Below are 19851 nucleotides of genomic sequence, written 5' to 3' on the forward strand. Positions count from 1 at the left end.
CAAAAAAAAAAAAACAAAAAAAAAAGATTTTTTTTCCCTTTCTTAGTCATTTTTAGAATAGAGAAAATTTCCAGATAAGCCAAATTCAGTCTAGATCAGGTGTTACTCTAAAAATGGTTAAGTAAATCAGTACAAGTCTCTTATCTCTGGTGTCCAAAAAAGATTTCACTGGGACATCTGTGGTTGACTGTGGATGAAACAGAGTTGGAGTTAAGCTTTCTTTCCTTCTGTTTGTAGTATATAAAGTGTCTTACCAGTGTAAAGAGATTCAGTGTAGAATGCTATCACAGTGAAAAAAGGAAAAGAAGCTACTGTTTATGTAAAATGTACCTGTGTAGATTATATGTGGAAGGGTTCCTAAGAAACTAGTAACTGTAGTTTCCTTAGGGAGAGGAATTGGTTGTCTAGAGGACAAAGGTAGAAAGGAGACTTAACTTTATTACCATGTGCATGTATTACCTATTCAAAACAGTTACTAAATAGGGAGAAGAGTAGACTGAACGTGGTAAGTAAACTTCAGTCAAGGTCAGGTGGTCTAGGAATTAGCCTTCAGCTGCTGGTCTGGACAGTCCAGGAAGCTGACTACCTAAGATGTGGGCTAAGCCTTTAGCTCTGCCTTTCCTTTGAAGAGGCGGAAACCAAAGGCTTCTCAGCAGGATTATACTTAACTACCTAGAGAATTTGATTCACAAATTTAGGGCAAAAATTAGTTGAACCTGGGCACAGTAGTACATGCCTGAAATCCTAACACTCTGGGAAGTCGAGGCAGGAGATTGAAAGTTCCACTTTAGCCTGGGCAATTTAGCACCATAGAGAAATCTGAAAGAAAAACAAAAAGACACAGAAAGAAATGAAGGAAGGAAGGGAGGGAAGGAGGGAAGCAAGGAAGGAAGGAAGAAACAAAGGAAGGAAGAATTAGTTTACCTTTTCACTAGATAAATATAGTGCTGGTAATTTGATAGCCTTGAGGATCAGACTCTTTCGTAGTAGAACTCATGGCAATCTGCAATACACTTGCTGTTGATAGGAAAACTGATTCTTGGTTTAGGCTTATAATTTAGCTAAATGTGATAAAATTTGCTATACAGGCTTGATTTTGAAAGTATTTTGCATCAACAAGTATCCATTGAACTAATTTGGTGCAGTATTTTGTGAGCAATTTGAATTTTCTCTCCTTTCTTTTTTTTCTTTTTCTTTTTTTTTTTTTTTTGAGACAGCGTCCCACTATGTAGCTGAGACTGACCTGGAACTCACTATGTAGCCCAGGCTGGTCTCAAACTCACAGCAATCCTCCTGCCTCAGCCTCCCGAGTACTGGGATTACAGGCATGTGCCACCACACCTGGCTTCTCTCCTTTCATTTACAGGGTTCAGTCCTTACTTTCTAGACTGTTAGTATCAGCAAATTTAAATTCAGGTTGTTACAAACTTTGCAAATTGTATATCTCAAAAGGTAGTACAAATTTTAGTTTGTATTTCTGGACCGGACCAGACAGTTTTTATTATCATAGTTCTACTCACCAAAGTGGTCACTTTCCTGTGTGTGTGTGTGTGTGTGTGTGTGTGTGTGTGTGTGTGTGTGTGTATTTTTTTTTAGTACCAGGGATTGAACTCAGGTCCTTGCGCTTGCAAGGCAGATGGTGGAACCACTGAGCTAAATCCCCAGCCCAAGTCCTGATGATATTAATATTTATTTACAAGATTGAGGGTGGAAAGAAAGGGTTGCTTTTTCAGATCCTCATCTGTTTTGAATGATCTTTTCTCATCTGTGCTTCCCTTTGGCTCCCCATTGTCTTCTTAGTCCAGAAAAGTCCATGTTTTTCTTAGTGTGATGTTTCAAAGTTCCTCATTACTTTTCTGGCTTCATTTTGCTTTTGTTTGTGGGTTTTGTTTTTTTTTTGAGACAGGGTCTCACTATGTAGTTGAGACTTGAGACTGACCTGGAACTCACTATGTAGTCCAGGCCTGTCTCAACTCACAGCATCCTCCTGCCTCAGCCTCCCTAGTCCTGGGATTACAGGTGTGCGCCACCATGCCCAACCTCATTTTGCTTCTTTATCCTATCCTCCCACAAATGTAGGTATTCACTTTTCCCTTAATATGTGCTGATCTCTTTCCTATACTCTCTTGTTTTTAATGTTCTTATCTGCTGGAAAGTCTCCTTATCTTTCTTCTCTAGTGTCCAACTTCAGCTCATCCTTCCAAGCCCCAGGCAAGCTCTCTACTTTTTGAGGTCATCCATTCTATCATTTTTAACCTCAGACACTCCCCTGTTAGAAAGTTTTGTTTTTGTTGTTCAGTGTTGAGTAAATATTCTTCTGTGGCATACTCTTTGGTTTTGATTTTAAATCTGTGATAAATTAGTTAAGAACTTTTATACAATTGTCTGTCTTCTGGTCTTTCATCTCCTCCCCTTCTCTCCTTTTAAAAATTAAGTTTAATGGTACAATTTAGATACATATAATGATCACATTCATCGTATGGAATCTTTACTTGTACATGATATATCTTAATTCTTTTTTTCCCACTTCCCTCCTATCTCTATTTTTAAAATTTTATTTTCCATTGACATATAAAAATTACACATACTGGGCCGGGGATTTAGCTCAGTGGCGGCATGCCTGTATTGTAAGCACAAGGTTCTGAGTTCAATCTCTGGTAGCGGAAAAAACTAAATAAATTACACATATTTATGGGATTTAATGTGATACTTGAGAAGTCTACATGTGTAATGATCAAATTAGTAATTAGTATATCTCACTTTTGGCACAAGAACATTCAAACTCCTCTCTTCTAGCTGTTTTGAAATATATATGTTATTGTTAATGCTTGTCACCCTGCTGTGTAGAACACAAGAATTTATTCTTCCTGTCTAACTGTAATCTGTTGTCTCTTAAAATATAATGTCCAAAACTATGGTCAGTAGGTTCTATTCTAAGTAGATTCTGATCTGTGTTGAGTAGAACAGAAGTCTCACTTTGTATGAGGAGGATATATTTCCATTGCTGTATCTAAATCATGTTACTTTTTTTGAGCACCATCACTATTTTTTTTTTTTTTTTGGTATCAGGGATCGAACTCAGGCCCTTGCACTTGCAAGGCAGGCAGCGGAAACACTGAGCCAAATCCCTGGCCCTCCACCACTATTCTCTTGACTCCCATTGAACATGTACTGTTTAAACCTTTTCTTGAAGTAATTCTTTTTCATACATAGGTCGGTATCACTGGACTTAGCTGTCCTGTACCTCTACAGATGTTCTTTTAGACCCAAGTGTAAGACCTTAAGTTTATCCGGGTTCAGAGTCCTGTTGTTGGATTCAGCCCATTAAAACTTCCTTGTTGAAATATTGTTGGCATGTTTGGGTAATTTAGCATATTGCTCCCCTGCCTGTCTTCTTGTTATCTGCCAATTGATAAGTATGTTTTCTTTCCTCCATCTTAGTCCTTACAGAGTGTGTGTGTCTGTGTGTGTGTATGTGTGTGTTCTGGTACTGGGAATCAAACTCAGGTCCTTGCGCTTGTGAGGCAGGTGGCAGCACCACTGAGCTAAATCCCCAGCTTCCTAGTATATTTTTAATGGGCAGGATCAATTGTGTATGGAGATAGATTGTCTGTTTAACCGAATATTCCATAATTATAGCAAAAATTCTCTTTTAGATGATTAGATAAAAGACAATAGAAATCATATGGTTATAATGAAATTAGGAATTTGAAAAGTTGGTGAATTTGCTTATGTTCTTATATGTAATTAAATATATTAATAAATCATAATATGGTTATATTTTATATGAGATTCTAATCAAAGAACCCTCTAGACTGATTAGAGACAATATGCTACAGAGTAAAAGGTCCCACACTTGGCCTCTTATTTACTCAGTTATTTGTTCCAAATATCTGCTCAGTACTACTGTACTTAAGCTGTAGACATACAATGTTGAAAAACCCAGACTTGGTCTTTGTCTTCTATGGAAGACATCTAGTTGGAGAAGTAATTTGGTAATTATAATACTTTCTGTGAGATACTTTTCTGGATAAGTGTACCCAAAAGAAATATAGTACAAGCAACACATGTAATTTAAAATTTTCAGCGAGGCTTTGGTGGTGCATGCCTGTAATACCAGCCCTTGGGAATCTGAGGCCAGCTTGGACTACATAGTGAGTTCACAATCAGTCTAAACTACATATCAAGATCCTGTCTCAAAAAAATAAAAATTTCTAATAGCTCCATTTAGCTCTCTAATAGCTCAAAAGTAAAAAAGAAATGAAATTAATTTCATAATTTTATTTAACTCATTAGATCTGAAATACTAGTTCAACATTTTGCAGTATAAAAATGAGATTTTTTTTTTTTTTTCTTGAAGTATAGTGGACCCTTGACTTATGAACTCGGTCAGTTCCTGAGGGCTGGTTGTAACTCAAGTTAATTGTGAGTCAGTACAACTGAGATCTGGATGTTTACCTGGGTACATGCTATAGATAACAAAAAGCAGATGAATCTTCCATTAACCTAATTAACCCAAGTTGTTTATATGTCAAGCTGGTCACAACTTGAGGGTCCACTGTAAATCTTTGGACTAGCTCAGTAGTGCTCAATAATCACAGGTAATAGTGGTTACTATTTGGACAGCATAGTCTACACTCCGCTTTACAGACTACTTTGTGGTGTTGAGCAAATTATTTTCCTTCTTTAAAACTTTTATTTTTGCTGGCATGGTGGCTCACACATGTAATTCCAGCACTTGGGAGGCTGAGGAAGAAGGATCATGAGTTTGAGGCCAGCCTGGGCAACATGTTGAGTTCAAGGTTGACCTGGACTACATAGGGAGACCGTGTCTCAAAACAATAAAAAAGAAAGGAAGGGTTGATTCTAACTTGCTTTTCTTCTAACAGCTAAATGTGGTTCCTTCCACATATGGCAGGGAGTGGAGCCTTGTGAGGTGCTCTGAATTCTGTCTTGCTAGGTGTAGTAGTGCATGCCTGTAATTCTAGCACTTTGGAAAACTGAAGCAGAAAGGATCAAAAGTTCAAGTCCCGCCTGTGTAATTTAACAAGATTGTTCCAACAATGTCTGTTACAGTGCAGACATAATGTACAGTATGTACATTACTACAAAGGCTCTGGGCTCAAATATTCCAAAACAAAAACAAACAAACAAAAAACAACCCAAACCCTGTCTTTATCTGGGTTGCTTATATGTAACAGTTCATGTAACTATATATTTAAGATTGATGAGCTTTATAGTGTATGTTCTACTTCAGTAAAAGTTTTTTTCTTTTAAATAAATAAGGTCACTTCCAGTTTTTCAATTCAGTGCTCTTTGCTGAAATCATTCCTTCATGAAAATACATGGTGTATTTAGCCATAAAGATTGAAAATTAGGGCCGGGATATAGCTCAGTGGTTCCGCTGCCTGCCTCGCAAGCGCAAGGACCCGAGTTTGATCCTTGGTACAAAAAAAAAAAATTTTTTAGAAATTACATTCATTCATAGGAAAATGGATACATATTGAGGATATACTCCTAAGTGAAATAAATAAGTCATACATGTGTAAATATGGAATAGTTTAAATAGGAAGAAAAGGGCTAAAGGTGTAGGGAAGGTGGGAAGGGTAGGGGGAAAGGTAATAAGGGAAAAAAATAGGAGAAAATGAAAAAATGGAAATAAAGTGTTTGTAAATGGGGAGGGGAGGAGGGGGTGAAGGGAGGGCAGGGACAAGGGGAAAAAATGAGAACCAAGACCTGTAAAGGTACAAGATCCCAATAATGAATGTAACTGTACTGTATACCTAAAATGTACCAATAAACTCAATGAGGAAAAAAAAAAAAGAAAGAAACTACATGGTGTGAAAAGTACAAATAGCCAGTAACTCTTTGTCTTTTCTTCCCACCCAGGATGTGTCTAGTCCGAATGAAGCAGGAAGGCCGGAGTGGGAAATATATGTGTCGTATCATAGTTCATTTTATGTGGGAGGATGTTCAGCAGCGTGGCCGAGTCATGGGGGTAAGTGCTTGCTATCAGATTTTATTTTTTTTGAGACAGGGTCTCTCTCTGCAGTTTAGGTTGACCTTGAACTCACTATGTGGCCCAGGCTGGCCTCCAGCTCATGATATGATGATCCTCTTGCCCTCCTGCCTCAGCCTCCTGAGTGCTGGGATTATAGGTGTGTACCACCACATCCAGCTTGCTGTCAGAATCTTGACCTGGACAACTGATGAAGAACTGCTCAAGTTTGGGGTTTTTCTGTTTTACAGTAGCCTTGTCTTTGAATTTCCGTGAAATGCTGCCTCATGTCAAGGGGCAGTTCAACTATAGTCACTTTTTCCACCTCTGTGGAGAGTGACATGCCATGGGTACTTTATGTGTTTTTACACATTATTATGGTTTGTCAATGTGGGGATATACTGTGCAGAGATGGTAGTTGGGGGGTGGAATTGGTGAATGGAGGGAATCAAATAGTAATCCAGTTTAAGGACAGTTTTCTTCTGACTCTAATTTAGTATTTGAGTCTTCCTTTAAGTTCTGATGGAAATATCCTGGTATTGGGCCTATACCGTCCTCGGACTCCTTGATCACTAGAAAACTTTGGCAAAATACCCACTGAAAATGTACGTTACCAGCCTGAGAAAAGGAGAATACTCATATGTCACATGGAATATGATGACAATAGAACAATGAAACCAAAACACTGGAAGTAGGGTATATAAACAGTAATCTCTTTTGAATGTATTTTGAGTGTCTAGCCCATGTTTTAGGAGATTGTAGTTCTTTATTTGCCATTTTGTTGCCTCCCATCTTGCAAGCATCCAAAGTAGAACCATCTGGATCACAAAGTGGGTTAATTTTTTTTCATTACAAAGTTCTTGTGTAGACAGAGAAGTAAACAGAGTTTATGGACATATTATAAAAGTCATATCAGAGAATAAAAACCAAACATTGAAAAGCATTTAATGCAAAAAAAAAAAGTGTCATTCTGAGTCTTAACTCCTAAAAATAATCATTATTGTGACTGATCTATATCTTTCTAGTGTTTTCTATACAAATATATAAATGTGTATTCTTAAAAACATAAATGGACTTATGCCATTCACACTATTCTGAATCTTGCCTTCTTTCACTTAATATATATCAGTCATGTTTTAACATAAAAATTTTTTTTGAGTTTGATTCCTGAGTTGATGCTTGTAAATCGCTTATGGCGAGTAGCTTTATTGCCAGTATTCAGAACCCTTAGGAAATGACTACTTCTCAGAAGCGGCTTCCAAGTATAGCTAGCTTTTGGGTTTTGAGCCTGTTGCAGGATCCTAGCCCTTCAGTTTATTGGGGATGAAAAGTATTGTATGCCTGCTTGGCCCAGCTGCCAGTTCTTTGTCACTGGCTTGTAGGGTTTTTGTTTTTGTTTTGGTACCAGGGATGGAACTCAGGACCTTGTGTTTGCATGGCAGGCACAGTGCCACTGAGCTAAATCCCCAGCCCTATAGGTTTTTTTTTAAAAGACCCCTGGGCAATCTCAGTCTTGGTATACCAGGAGGAACAGCACGGTTGTATCACCTTGGCTAAATAGTACAATCAACAATAATAGTGGCATTGAATATAGCCTAGAAAATGACACTGTAGTCCTTAATACGGCTTTTTTACCCTTAGGGGAGAAGATTTAAAAGTGGTTGGGGGTAAAAAGCAAATGGAAGAAGGGGAAGAGGTCAGAAGCAAGGCTGGAGAACAAACTTTAGGATAAACTGGTGAAGAAGACAGATGGGATAGAGTAAAGGAAAAAAACAAGAACAGAACAACAACAAAAAACTAGAAATTGTGTTCAAACAATCAAGAAGAAACTAAACAAGGGCTGGGGATTTAGCTCAGTGGTTCTGCCACCTGCTTCACAAGCACAGGGACCTGAGTTCAATTCCTGGTACCAAAAAAAAAAAAAAAAAAAAAATAAAACAAAACAAGAACTAGAAAGGAGGAAAAACAAAAACAAAACAAAAAATCCGAAAATATCCAATTCAAGATCTCTGCTGTCACTGTTAGGCAACGTGGGCAGAGTCCAGAGCCAATTTGATCAATCCCAGCAGCCAGCCGCAGTTTCACGGTGAGGCAGTGGATAAACCCAGCCAGCCTGCCCCTTTAGTTCCTCTGAAGTTCAGGCTGGTTTCTGGCTATGAGACTGTGGAACCAGAGTCTTTGAGCCTACAACAGTCCATGAATCTCCTACCGGCTTGAACCCCACTCCCTGACCTCCTGCTGACTGGTACTCAGCACCTGCACTGAGGCACTGGGAGCTACTAGGTGGAGTCTGCAGCTGTTCTGAGTTCCAAGCTCAGTCGCCCCCTCTCCAAGATGGCTACCAGCCAGTCACCCTCTCCTGGGTGAGGTCTGAATCCAGATAACTCACCAGCCATGGCAGTCTGCTTTGTCCACTGCACTGGTCCACTGGTGCGTTTCGCTGTGGAGGCCTCTGGGGTCGTCACTGTACATCTGCAGTTTTGGCCTGCTGTTCCCTCATGGAGAGTCCGGGCTCTGGAAGAGAGCGCTGCTTGGTAGCTCCTTCTTCATTACAGTCTCTCTCTTGAGACTTCAGTTCTTGCCTCAGATTCTTCCTGGACCCTGGGGACCTACTTCCTTCTTCCTTCTCCTCCTTGTGCTACTATATATTCCAGCTTAGGGCACCAAATCTCTGAGAAGCTTTTTCCTTGCTGCTCACCACTCTGCTATCTTCCTTTTAACATTAAAAATATTTTTTAAAAAATATTTTAACTCAGGTTGAAATCTCTAACCAACCTCAATTCTGGGCATTTTCTCCTTCTGGAAAATAATTACGGTTTCCATTTTGGTGTATATCTTCTACAACTTTGCTAGGCTATGTGTAGAAAATAGATAGTATTGGGTTTTGTGTGTATTTTATTACACACAGTGTCATTCTTTATCTACTCTCATGAAGCTTCCTTATTGAGCAATGTCTTGGAGGTCTTGCCACACAGGAATTCTTCAATCATGTTTTACTTTTATTATAATTATTTTTACACCTGTGTATTGGCTATTGGGATCAGTCACTGTCTATGCAAAGTTGAAGTCTTTGAGAGTATTTCACGAAGGTGATGGTTGCCTTTCGGGAACCTGGGTTCAGGTTTTTCAGATTCTCTTGTCTTTGAAGGAACTGCATGTATAGGAAGCAGTGGACCTGGGCTTGGCTGTAAGTATCTTTATTGACATTCACGTGCCATTCTTTGGGACAACAGACTATTGGCATTTCTATTCATCCTAGGAAAATGATAACACATATAAAGTTTTATCTGCTGTCATCATCACCACCACCACCACCATCATCATTATCCATTTTGGAATCAGTATTGAACTCTTTAATTTCCTCTTTGGTTCATTTTTAACTTTCTTACTGTCCTGCCTGCCATCTGTCTTAGCTACCCAGAGTGGGATCAGCGCCCTTAAGTTGTTCATACAGGTGGGTGCTCCACATACCCTCAGTACTCACAACCCAGTTCTGTGGCAGCACACAGTGGACACAGGGTGCTGTTGGCATTCTCAAATCATCCCATTTTATGATGACCAGTGATAACCTTTGGCCAGCCAAAGATTTGGCTAACTGCCAGGCAGTTAATGCAGAGGTCTTCTATTAGTGAGCCTGTTTTTCTTATCACTGTTTACTAAACTCTGCTGGAAGGTGGGCCACTAGAGAATGTGGGCCACAGCTGTCTCATCCTGAATAACTTAATGAGCCGTAAATTGCTGACTCCTAGACCACAGGAATCTTTTAATTATCCCTCTGCCCTACTTCATGAATTTCCTTCTAGACCTCATACACCTCTGCATCCCAACATTAAACACTTTGACTCTCTCCTGTGTTGCTTTGTATGTATGTACTTAACAGGAACCTTTATATAGGGAGGAAATTGTTTTATAGTGTTTAGTTTTTTACTTACATTGTAAACATTGAATAAATAAGTGCTTGTCAAGTGGGTAAATTGAACTTCAGCCTCTGAAATTCTTTTTAAAAGCTAGCTTATTGCTGGGCGTGGTGGCACACTTCTGTAATTCCATCACTCGTGAGGCTGAGGCAGGAGGATTGCTGTGAGTTCTAGGTCAGTCTCAACTACATAGTGAAATCCTGTCTTAGAACAAACAAACAAACAGAAAACCAGACCAAAAAAAGCTAACTTATTTATCAGTTAAATCATACCTGATTAGTCTGTGGTCCAAATGTATGTCAGTGCAGCACTGTAGGAATTACTCTTTCTCCCTCTCCCCATTTTATCCAGCCATTTTTTTTTTCTATCTGGATTATTTTAGATAGGGTGCTGCACTATAGGGAAGTATTTTATTTATTTTTCCCCCATTAAGTTTATTGGTACATTTAAAGCAAACAGTATAGTTATATTTATCATTGGGATATCATTGGGATCTTTTACCTTTACATGATATGTGTTGGTTCTTATTTTTTCCCCCACACCCCTGCCCTCCCTTCACCGCCTTTGCTCTTCTCTATTTACAAAGACTTTGTTTCCATTTTTTTCCTTTTCCCTTATTTCTTTTCCCTACCCCTTCCGATTTTCCCTTTAGCCATTTTCTTCCTATTTCACACTATCAGTTACACCATTTGGTTTTTTTTGTTTGTTTGTTTGGTTTGGTACCGGAATCGAATTTGGGATCTTAATGCTTGCAAGGCAGGCACTGGAACTGCTGGGCTAAATGCCCGGCCCTCAGTTAACACCATTTGAACCTTATTTACACTTCTAGCTTTTCACACCAGAGAAACTTCAGTATTTAATCAAGTGTGTCCTATTTATTTCACTTAAGAGTATGGCCTCAATGTGCATCCATTTAGCTATAAATCTCTCTAGTTTCTCATTCTTTGTGGCTGAGTAGTAAGTACCCCATTTTATAGAAAAACCACATCTTCTTTATCTAGTCTCCAGTTGATGGGCATTTGAGTTGTTCCCAAGTTTTAGCTATTATAAACTGTGCCGCTATAAACATGGGTGTGCATATATCACTGTGGTATGATTCTTTTCATTCTTTTGGAAAGATACCCAGCAGAGGGATAGCTGAGTCTACTGGGACCTCTAATCCTAGTTCTTTGAGGTGTCTCCATGTTGATTTCCACAGTGGTTGCACCAGTCTGCACTCCCACCAATGATGGAGAAAGGTTCCTTTCTCCCCACAGCTCCACCATCATTTGTTATTGTTGAATTTCTTGATAGCAGCCATTCTTTCTGAGGTGAGGTGGAATCTCAATGTTGTTTTCATCTGCATCTCTCGAATGACCATTGATGTTGAACATTTTTTCATATATTGATTTGCTGCTTTTATTTGTTTGAGAAATGTCTGTTCATTTCAGATGCCCATTTTTTAATCAGGTCTTTATATTTGGGGGGCCCTGATTTTTTTTTGAGTTCTTTGTATATTCTAGATAGTCGTCCTTTATCTGAGGAGCAGCTGGTAAAAATTTTTTCCCACATTGTAGGTTGTCTCTTAACTCTGTTGGTGATTTCTCTTGCACTGCAAAAACTCCTTAATACAATGAGATCCCATTTGTTGATTCTTTGTCCAAGTTCTCATGCTGCTGAGGATTTGTTCATAAAGTATTCTCCCATGCCAATGTCTTCAAGAGTTCTACCTGTAGTAGGTTTACTTTCCAAGTAAATTTAGTGTTTCTGTTTTGATCTTTAGATTTTAAATCCACTTGGATTTTAGTTTAGTGCATGGTGATAGGGAATTATTTTAAATCACTGTTTCTCAGATTTTGTTTTAGTTTTTGTTTTTTTTGAGACAGGGTCTCACTCTGTAGTTGAGTCTGACCTGGAACTCACTATGTAGCCCAAGCTGGTCTTGAACTCCCAGCAATTCTCCTGCCTCAGCCTCCCAAGTGTTGGGATTACAGGCGTGCACCACCACGCCTGGCTTGTTTCTCAGATTTTAATGTGCCTAAGGTTTACCTGAAGATTTTGTTGAGATTCTTCTTCAGTAGGTTTCAGGGATGGGACCAGAAGCTATAGTTCTAAAAAGTTTTCAGGTGATACCTATGTTTCTAGTGGCACAGGGGAAGGGGCAGACTCTCTTCCCCACCCTCCACTGAAGGTTGGGTGGAACGCAACCTGGGGCTATCATGAAGAGAAATGCCAAGGGTCTGGTGTAGCTACAAAGACTATAAATAAAGATGATTTTAAAATAATAGAGATCTAGAAGAGTTAGAGAATTACTACTACTTTTCTGTTATTTCCCTTTCAAACTTATAGTATAAACAGATACTGTACAGTTATATTAACCACCTTTTTTTTTTCAAGGTAGGCACGGTGCCACTAAGCTTAATCCCTGGCCCTATTAACCACTTTTAAATTGTGTGTGTGTAGAGAGGGAATCTTAGTCTTCTGTGAGTGTACAGTTTAAAAAAAAAAAATGGGACATGTAGCTGAAGAAAAACAGGCAGTGTGTAGCAGTGTCTTTATTAAAACAAAACAAAACAAAAACAGGTGGTGTAAGGGGGCTAACTACAAGTTTATTTTTTTAGCTATGAAAACCTATGATTTGAAGGTGGTAATTTGCAAATCTGTCTCTGTTATTTAGTAGCCCAGGTATAACTGAAAATGCATATAAATGTAAAATTTATGAAACCTGTCAATGCAGTGGTGATTTTTCTTATGCCTAAGAATTCTTATAGGCCATTATTTTGAGTGGATTTGGTGAGGGGAACATGAAAAGCCAAGAGTGCCACTTGGGAATTGATGATTAATTTGAATCAAGAATGCCTTTGGAGTTAGAATTCCAATCATGAACTACTTTGACATGAGTGTTTTTGTCTCCTGTGGGTGGGAAAATTTTCATTTTATGAAAGTTTGCTTTTTATCAGCTTTTTAGGGGTCCAGCTATTGTGAAAAATAGGGCAGACTCATACATCATCAGTGAAGCTGGTACAAAAAACAAGTGCTAAATTTGAGATTGCAACACTAGCATGAATAATTTAGAGGGTTCTGACTTTAAAAAATATTATTTGGGGTTTAAATCTATAAAGTAGCTGTGGAAATAAAGTTCATTATATCACCTCATCTGGTCTTGTTTTATTTCATTAACTGGTTCTTAAAAAACCTTTGTGAGCTGAGTTGCAGCTGAAGAGGTTGGAGACCATTTTTCCTTGGGCCCTTGCCTCACTCTTGAGTGTTGGTAAGAGTAAGAACTAAGACTTGAGACAGCTGTAAAAACAGACAGCGCCTTTGGCCTCAGCACTTTCTCCTGGTGCAGGCAGATTTCAAATGTAAATTTCACTCTCTCCCTCTCCTACTGATGAAGTAAGTTTCTTTTGCTGGGTTTGCAGCCAGGTGTGTCCAGTCTTGTGGCTAACTGGGTGCTTTACTTAATTTTTCCATTTGTGACATTTCAACCAAACTTAAAAAACAAACATAAAAATTAGCTCACGGCAGTGGCTCAAAGTGTTAATGGTAACCTTAGGCTGGCTGAGCGACTTCCTCTCAGTTCAGCTCTGCCAGACCTCTCCATCTTGGGACTTACAATGAGCAGGTTTAAGCTTTCCAGGCCTTGGAGACAGAGGCGGTCAGGGGTGGGTGGGGCTGGTGTAGTTAAGAAATTGCCATCCATCCTTATCAGTGGTACCTGGCATACTTGTTGCCTCAGCAAGACTGCAGATGATTTCTTGCTAGTAGGACTCCAGAATAAGAATGGTCCTCCTGTCACCTCCTAATCATCTGCTCTCTGTTCCAGAGTTGCTTGATGGGATGGTGCAGAGGGAAGAGGTGAAAGAGCTGTGGGCCCAAATGGACTCCTTTATGAACTGCTTTGCTTTTCAGAACTTTTTTTTTTCTTTTTTCTTTTTTTGCATTGCAAGGTCCTTTGTGATCACACTTCTGACCTCCTCTCCAAGCTCATTTCCCCTCATTCTTGAACCTTTAATATGTGAAATCCTCTAGCACAAGTTCCTAGTCCTTAGTAGGCACTCAGTGAACCTCACTTTCTATCCTTGTTCCACACACCCTTCCCTCCAGCCAAACTAAAGGCCTTGTTCTTCCTGTCTTGTCTTTCCTCATTTGTTGCATACAGCTTACTTGCCCTAACACTCCAGCCCCAGAGCCTTCATCAAACTGGAAGCCAGTCCTAGTTTCCCCAGGTGGAAGTACTATAACTTATACCCTTTTTCGGATCCTTTACTCTTTCTGTTTGGTTGTGTGGTATGCTGACTGTTTTCCAGGTGAATTCCTGGAGAGCAGGATCCCATGTACTCTCTTTTATATTTTCCAAAATGCCTGTAATTGCCCCTTGGCTGAATAGGTGCCTAATATCTAAAGAATGAAAGGAGACAGTTCTAGGGGCTCAGAATAAGTATTGGAAAAAAATGGAGCAGGGAGATAGCTTTTTTAATTCTAGGATTTTTGTTTACTGTGTTTCAAATATTGGAAGAAAAATGAGAAATCATTTTCTGTCAGTTTTTATGCTTTCTCATTTTCTAAAAAATTTATACATGAGAATATTTTATGTTTCTAAACAAGAAGGCTTTAAATCTTAGCAAAGGTATTAGTTTTTAGGAACTTTTCTTCCAAGCCTTGGAAATTTCCCTTCTCTCTCCTTCCCCATAGCATGTGTAGGTCCTGGGTTCTATCCCCACCACCATAAAAATAACAGCAAAAAACTCCTATTCAACCATGAGGTCAAAATTTGCTATGCTTTGTATCTCAGGTCAGAACTGAAACTCATTGTCAAAGCCATGTTAAAAATACAGTTTTTGTGGTCATAGATATGAGTGCTGTGAGTGTATATAAAGAACAGTCCCTTGGGCTGGAGTCCATGAAAATAAGAATATGTGTTTGTTCTCAAATATCAATAGTTCTTTTCAAAGTGCTTAAATGGCCTGAGCTGTTAGAGTGGATACTGTTACTAGGCGAGAGAAGGCTAACTTCTTAGAAGGCAGAGTAATTCCATTTTGGGATTGGTTCGTGAATTTAAACGGAGTCCAACTGAGGATGTACTTCTAGTGGAGGCATTCCTCTTTCTCTACAAGTTTCCTACCTTTAGGCATTAATAAGTGACAAGAGAACACAGTCGGCATTCAGGCAGTTTTCCAATGGACCAGGTGGCCCAGTCTGTACAGCTGGGACACTAGTCTGATGGCTCAGTTGTCTGTGGTGGGTGCCTCACTGCACTCACTAGAAGTAATAAGTCTCTCTCTCTCTCTCTCTCTCTCTCTCTCTCTCTCGCTCGCTCTCTCTGGTGCCAGGGATCAAACTCGGGACCTTGCGCTTATGAGACAGGTGCGACACCAGTGAGCTAAATCTCTGGCCCGACCTTTCTGTATTTGAAAGGAATCGTAGCATAAAACCCACTTGATCATTTATCTCTCATGACTCTTTTTACCTTCTGTTAAGAACAGTGAGTTTCCTGAAGTCTAATTTGTCTTTGTATTCCTATTGCACCTGAAATGGAGCTTTGCATATAATAAATCATCAGTATTTCTTTTTTTTTTTTTTTTTTCATCTGGTACTGGGAACTGAACTCAGGACCTTATGTTTGCCAAGCAGTTGAGGTGTCACTGAGCTACATCCCCGGCCCATGTCAGTATTTCTTAACAAAATGAGTAAAAGCGAATTTGATTCCCTTCTGTTATCTTTAGTTGGCCTAATATAGTTAAAAGACAGTGACTTAATTCCATTTTCCAAAGCCCTGGCTCCCTGAGGACATGCTTGCTGTCTTGCCTTTCCGTAATATCCCTCCTTAAGTACCCCTACCAAATGCTCCAGTTCATCTCATCCTTCTAGTACTTGTGACTTCTTTAACCCCTCCATTTCTTTTGCCTCCAGTGTCTCTGGCTGCCCTGTTCCATTTGATGCCTTTTGTTCCATAGGCACAGCAAAACATATAGCTGAATCTGCAGGGGAAAGGACATAGCCAAAGCTATTTTCCAACTTACCTTTCAGTGGTCACTATTGCTTCATACTCAGAAGGCAAGAGGCAAATAGCTCCATGAAACTATTCTTCCTGTCTCACTTCTGATATTATCATGAGTCCAGGCCCCAGAAGCTGGAATTCCTAGAGCCAGTCTCTACCTTGCCCTCATCTATATCCAGCATATCGCTGGGGTTTATCCTCACCTGTGTTTCATTACCATTTTAATCATCTCCTTCAGTAGGAGTGATTTCTAAAGGAACGCCTAGCTATTCCTTATTCTAGGGATCCCTCCTACTGTATAGCTGCCAGAGATTTTCTTTCTAAATCCTACACTGATCATATTTCTCTTAGATTAGAAACCTCTGAGGATTCTCATCACGTATAGGACACATTTAAACTTCACGGCAATGTATACCGAACCCTTTATAGATATATAGAATGTGCTTGTTCTTAAAAGATACATGCGCATGTATTTAGAGATATGATGTTTTGATGCCTGCAACTTCAAATGGTTTAGCAAAGAAGACATACAATGATAAAGTGAATATCACAAAATACTGTAGTAACAATTGTGAATCTAAAGGTTAGACTTTTTGTTATATTATTAGATCTCTTTTGAAAAACTGGAAGAAAAAGCAGTCACATCTCAGCTGTAGGCCACCTTTCTGGTCTAATCAACAAACTATTGCTGCCCCCCACATATGTTTGCACGCACACACAAACTCATGTCAGACTCACGCCAGACTTGCACTGTACTGGGTATGCCCTTGGTGTGCTGTGTTCTTTTATGCTTCAGACTTTTATGCTGTTCCCTCTGCCTTAATGGGTCATACCTCTGTCTCTGCTCATGGTACTGTACAACACAGCTGGACAGTACTACTCCAAGGTATTCTTCACTGCACTTACATGTAATGTTAGTATATTTGGCCATCCCTCCTCTGTACTGCAGCAGCACTTTGTACAGACTTCTGAGATAGAAGTTACCATGGTATGCTGTAACTGTTGGTTTATGTAGTTCATTTGCATTAGGGATAAGGATCCTGGGATCCTTGGTGTTTTACACAGTGTACCTACTGTAATCAGCAAGCAGATTTTTGTTGGGTGAACATAGGAATTTTATTGTTAGCACCTGGCTAGCATTAGCTCCCAAATACTGAATCCATGATCTTTTCTGATCATACCTGGATTTAGTTTCTCTGGCTCTTCCTCCCTACGGAAAGCTTTGTTTTTCTCTCCCTGCCTTGCCTCTCAGATCCCTTTCCCTTTATCAGTACTTTTAAACCTTAGAACGTTAGACTCCCATGTAAGTATGTATGTGTGTATATGCATGCATGCAGGCATGTGTGTGTGTGTGTTTTTTTTTTTTTTTTCTCTCTCTCAGAACTGGGAATTGAGTGCATGGCCTTTATGTTAAGCCACATTTCTAGACCTTTTGATTTTTTTTTTTTCTTTTTTCTTGAGACAGGGTTTTGCTAAGTTGTCCAGACTGGACTTGAATTTATCCTCCTGCCTCAGCCTCATGGAATACTGGGACTGTAGGCAGGCACCACCATTCCTGGTGGCCTTAGAGATTCTTTAATTTTTGGATTCTCAATCTATAGAAAGATCTTGCAGGTGTGTGCATTTTGAAGTATTCCTCCCAGAAGACCTGCTGCACATGTCTGGTCCTACTGTTATTTCTGTGGAAAAGAAGTAGAGGGCTAAGCTCATTGGTTTGCCCCAGGTCATACAGCTAGAAAACAGAATGAGGACTACAACTAGGGCATGCAAATTCCAAGTCCTCCACAATGCCATCCCAAAATTCAACCTTCTGTCCTGTTACCAAGGCCCAAGAGGTCAGCTTTTCTTGTTTCTGAAGTCCCGTCCCAGTGAAGGCAGGCCCCCCTTACTGGAAATTTGTAATCTAGTATGGCAGGGGTTTCCTATTCAACAGGACTAATACAGATTAAGAGGAGAAAAAGGACAGATGAGAATGCTAAGTTCTGAGTTTGTTTCTTTTTCCAGCATTTAAAGTCTGAATGTCTCCACATCATCTGAATTTGCCTTCGTTGGTTTTACAATTACTTTTCAGAGACTCCTTGGTTGTGTTTTTTTAAGAGTAGAGGAACACCAAGACTCAACACTGGCACAAGGGGCTGGGCCAGGAGACTAACAAAGGCGGCATTATACAGTGCACAGCAAAGCCAATAAATGAATTCAGGAGACACCTAGATGTGTTTCTAGAGAAGGGTGTGAGGGGGAGGGGTCTGGTGGAAAGTCAGAAAGGTGGGATTAAAATAAATTAAAATGGGGCCAGTGTGTTGGATAGGGGAGAGCCTCTTCCTGTTCGTACCATTGCTTCAGATTTCTCATTCTACTTTAGTTCAAATGTTAAAACTAGTCTTTACCATGTACCCCATAGTAACCTTCCATCCCTCTCACTCTTAGGAAAAGAAGTCGTAAGGTTATTCTTACATGGTTAGCAGTGTTTGTTACTTTCATGCTACATTCTGGAGAATCTTAAGACTTAAAACTGGAAAGGATCCTTGGAGTAATGATGTAGAGAGACTCAAATTGTGGTCCCCAAGCCAGCAGCTTCAGTATCATTTCAGAATTTATTAAGAATGCCAAGTTCTAGGGTCGCATCCTGAATCTGCTGGATCCAAAATTCTGGAGGTGAGACTCAGCTGTTTTTGTAAGAGACCTTTCAGTTTGAGAACCACACCTCATAGTCTGACTTTATCTTTTAACTATTGGAGAAACTGGGAGAGCTGAGTATATGTTAGAAACCCACAGATAAGACTCATTTCTTCTGATTGCCAGTTCTTACAGCTCTTTATAAGAGGAACAGGGTGTGGACATGTGCTGCAGCCACGAGAAAGTTGAGAATGTCAGCTTAATACAGAACATAGTTCCCTGTAGTATCAGCTGACATTTATTGAATCTTTTGTCTTCATCATGCACTTTACAAGCACTATTTGAACTTTATATTTTACAACAATCTTACCTGTGAGAAAGGTAGTGAATCCCCATTTTACAAGTAAAGAAATTAATACTCAGAGATTAGTATGTTAATTTCCTGAATAGCTGTAACAAACTTACTGGCTTAAAACAACAAATTTATTCTCTCATAAATCTGGAGCCAAAAATCAGTTTTACTGGGCCAAAATTAGGTGTTGGCAGGGGTGTGCTCTTGGAGAGAATCTGTTCCTTCCCCCTTCCAGTTTATGGTAGCTGCTGACATTCCTTGACTTGTGGCTGCATCACTGCAATCTCTTGTCTCCATGGTTTCCTCTTCTGTCTTGGTCACATCTTCCTCTACCTTTCTCTCTCCAAAGGATGGAATTTATGGCCCACTCAAAAAATCAAAAGTAATCTCTCCATGTCGAGAATCTTTATTTAACCAAAGCTGCAAACTCCTTTTTTGCCATATAAAAGTCGTATTTACAGATTCCAGGTATTAGTATGTGAATATCTTTTGGGACACCATTGTTTATTTTAGCCTATCATGGTAAGGAAACTTACCCAGGCTTACACAGTATGGCAGCCTGGAAGGGAACCGAAACCCACTAGTCTCTAGACTGTAGTGCCCCACTCTTGATCACTGTTATGGCTTGTGTTCAGAGGAACCCCCAAAGATTTCAGAGGTGACTGAAGTGTGTGATTGATTCATGATGGGGTAGGGCCCAGGGCACTAGGATTAAGGGCATGAGTGCTACTCACCCTAAGTGGCCTGAATAACATAAAGGGAGCAGAAAAACACTGATAAGGTCCTTTCTTCTGTCTTCTGCTGCCATGGACTGTTGCTCCTCTGCCACCCTGCCTTAGAGCTGGCCAATTATGAACTGAAACCTCCACAAACTGTGAGCCAAATAAACCTTTCCCCCTTTAACTTTGGGTATTAGGTATTTTGTCTCAGCAGTGAGAAAAGTAATTTAAGACAATCACTAAAACTATGGCTGCAGTGTTAGAATCAA

At 39.7% G+C, this 19851-nt stretch overlaps 1 protein-coding gene across 4 annotated transcripts in view; it reads left to right on the forward strand.

The window, feature by feature from the left end:
- Positions 1 to 19851, forward strand: part of LOC104873340 (ubiquinol-cytochrome-c reductase complex assembly factor 1) — a 96469-nt gene that overhangs the window by 46914 nt on the left and 29704 nt on the right. For all 4 annotated transcript variants that reach the window (XM_010639950.3, XM_010639949.2, XM_010639946.3 and 1 more), the window contains one exon: positions 5890 to 5998. In XM_010639950.3, coding sequence (XP_010638252.1) covers positions 5890 to 5998 — 109 coding nt within the window. The remainder of the gene's footprint in view (positions 1 to 5889; positions 5999 to 19851) is intronic.

Source organism: Fukomys damarensis, unplaced genomic scaffold (assembly GCF_012274545.1).
Source record: "Fukomys damarensis isolate Sample0158 unplaced genomic scaffold, DMR_v1.0_HiC HiC_scaffold_22, whole genome shotgun sequence".
Lineage (NCBI taxonomy): Eukaryota > Metazoa > Chordata > Mammalia > Rodentia > Bathyergidae > Fukomys > Fukomys damarensis.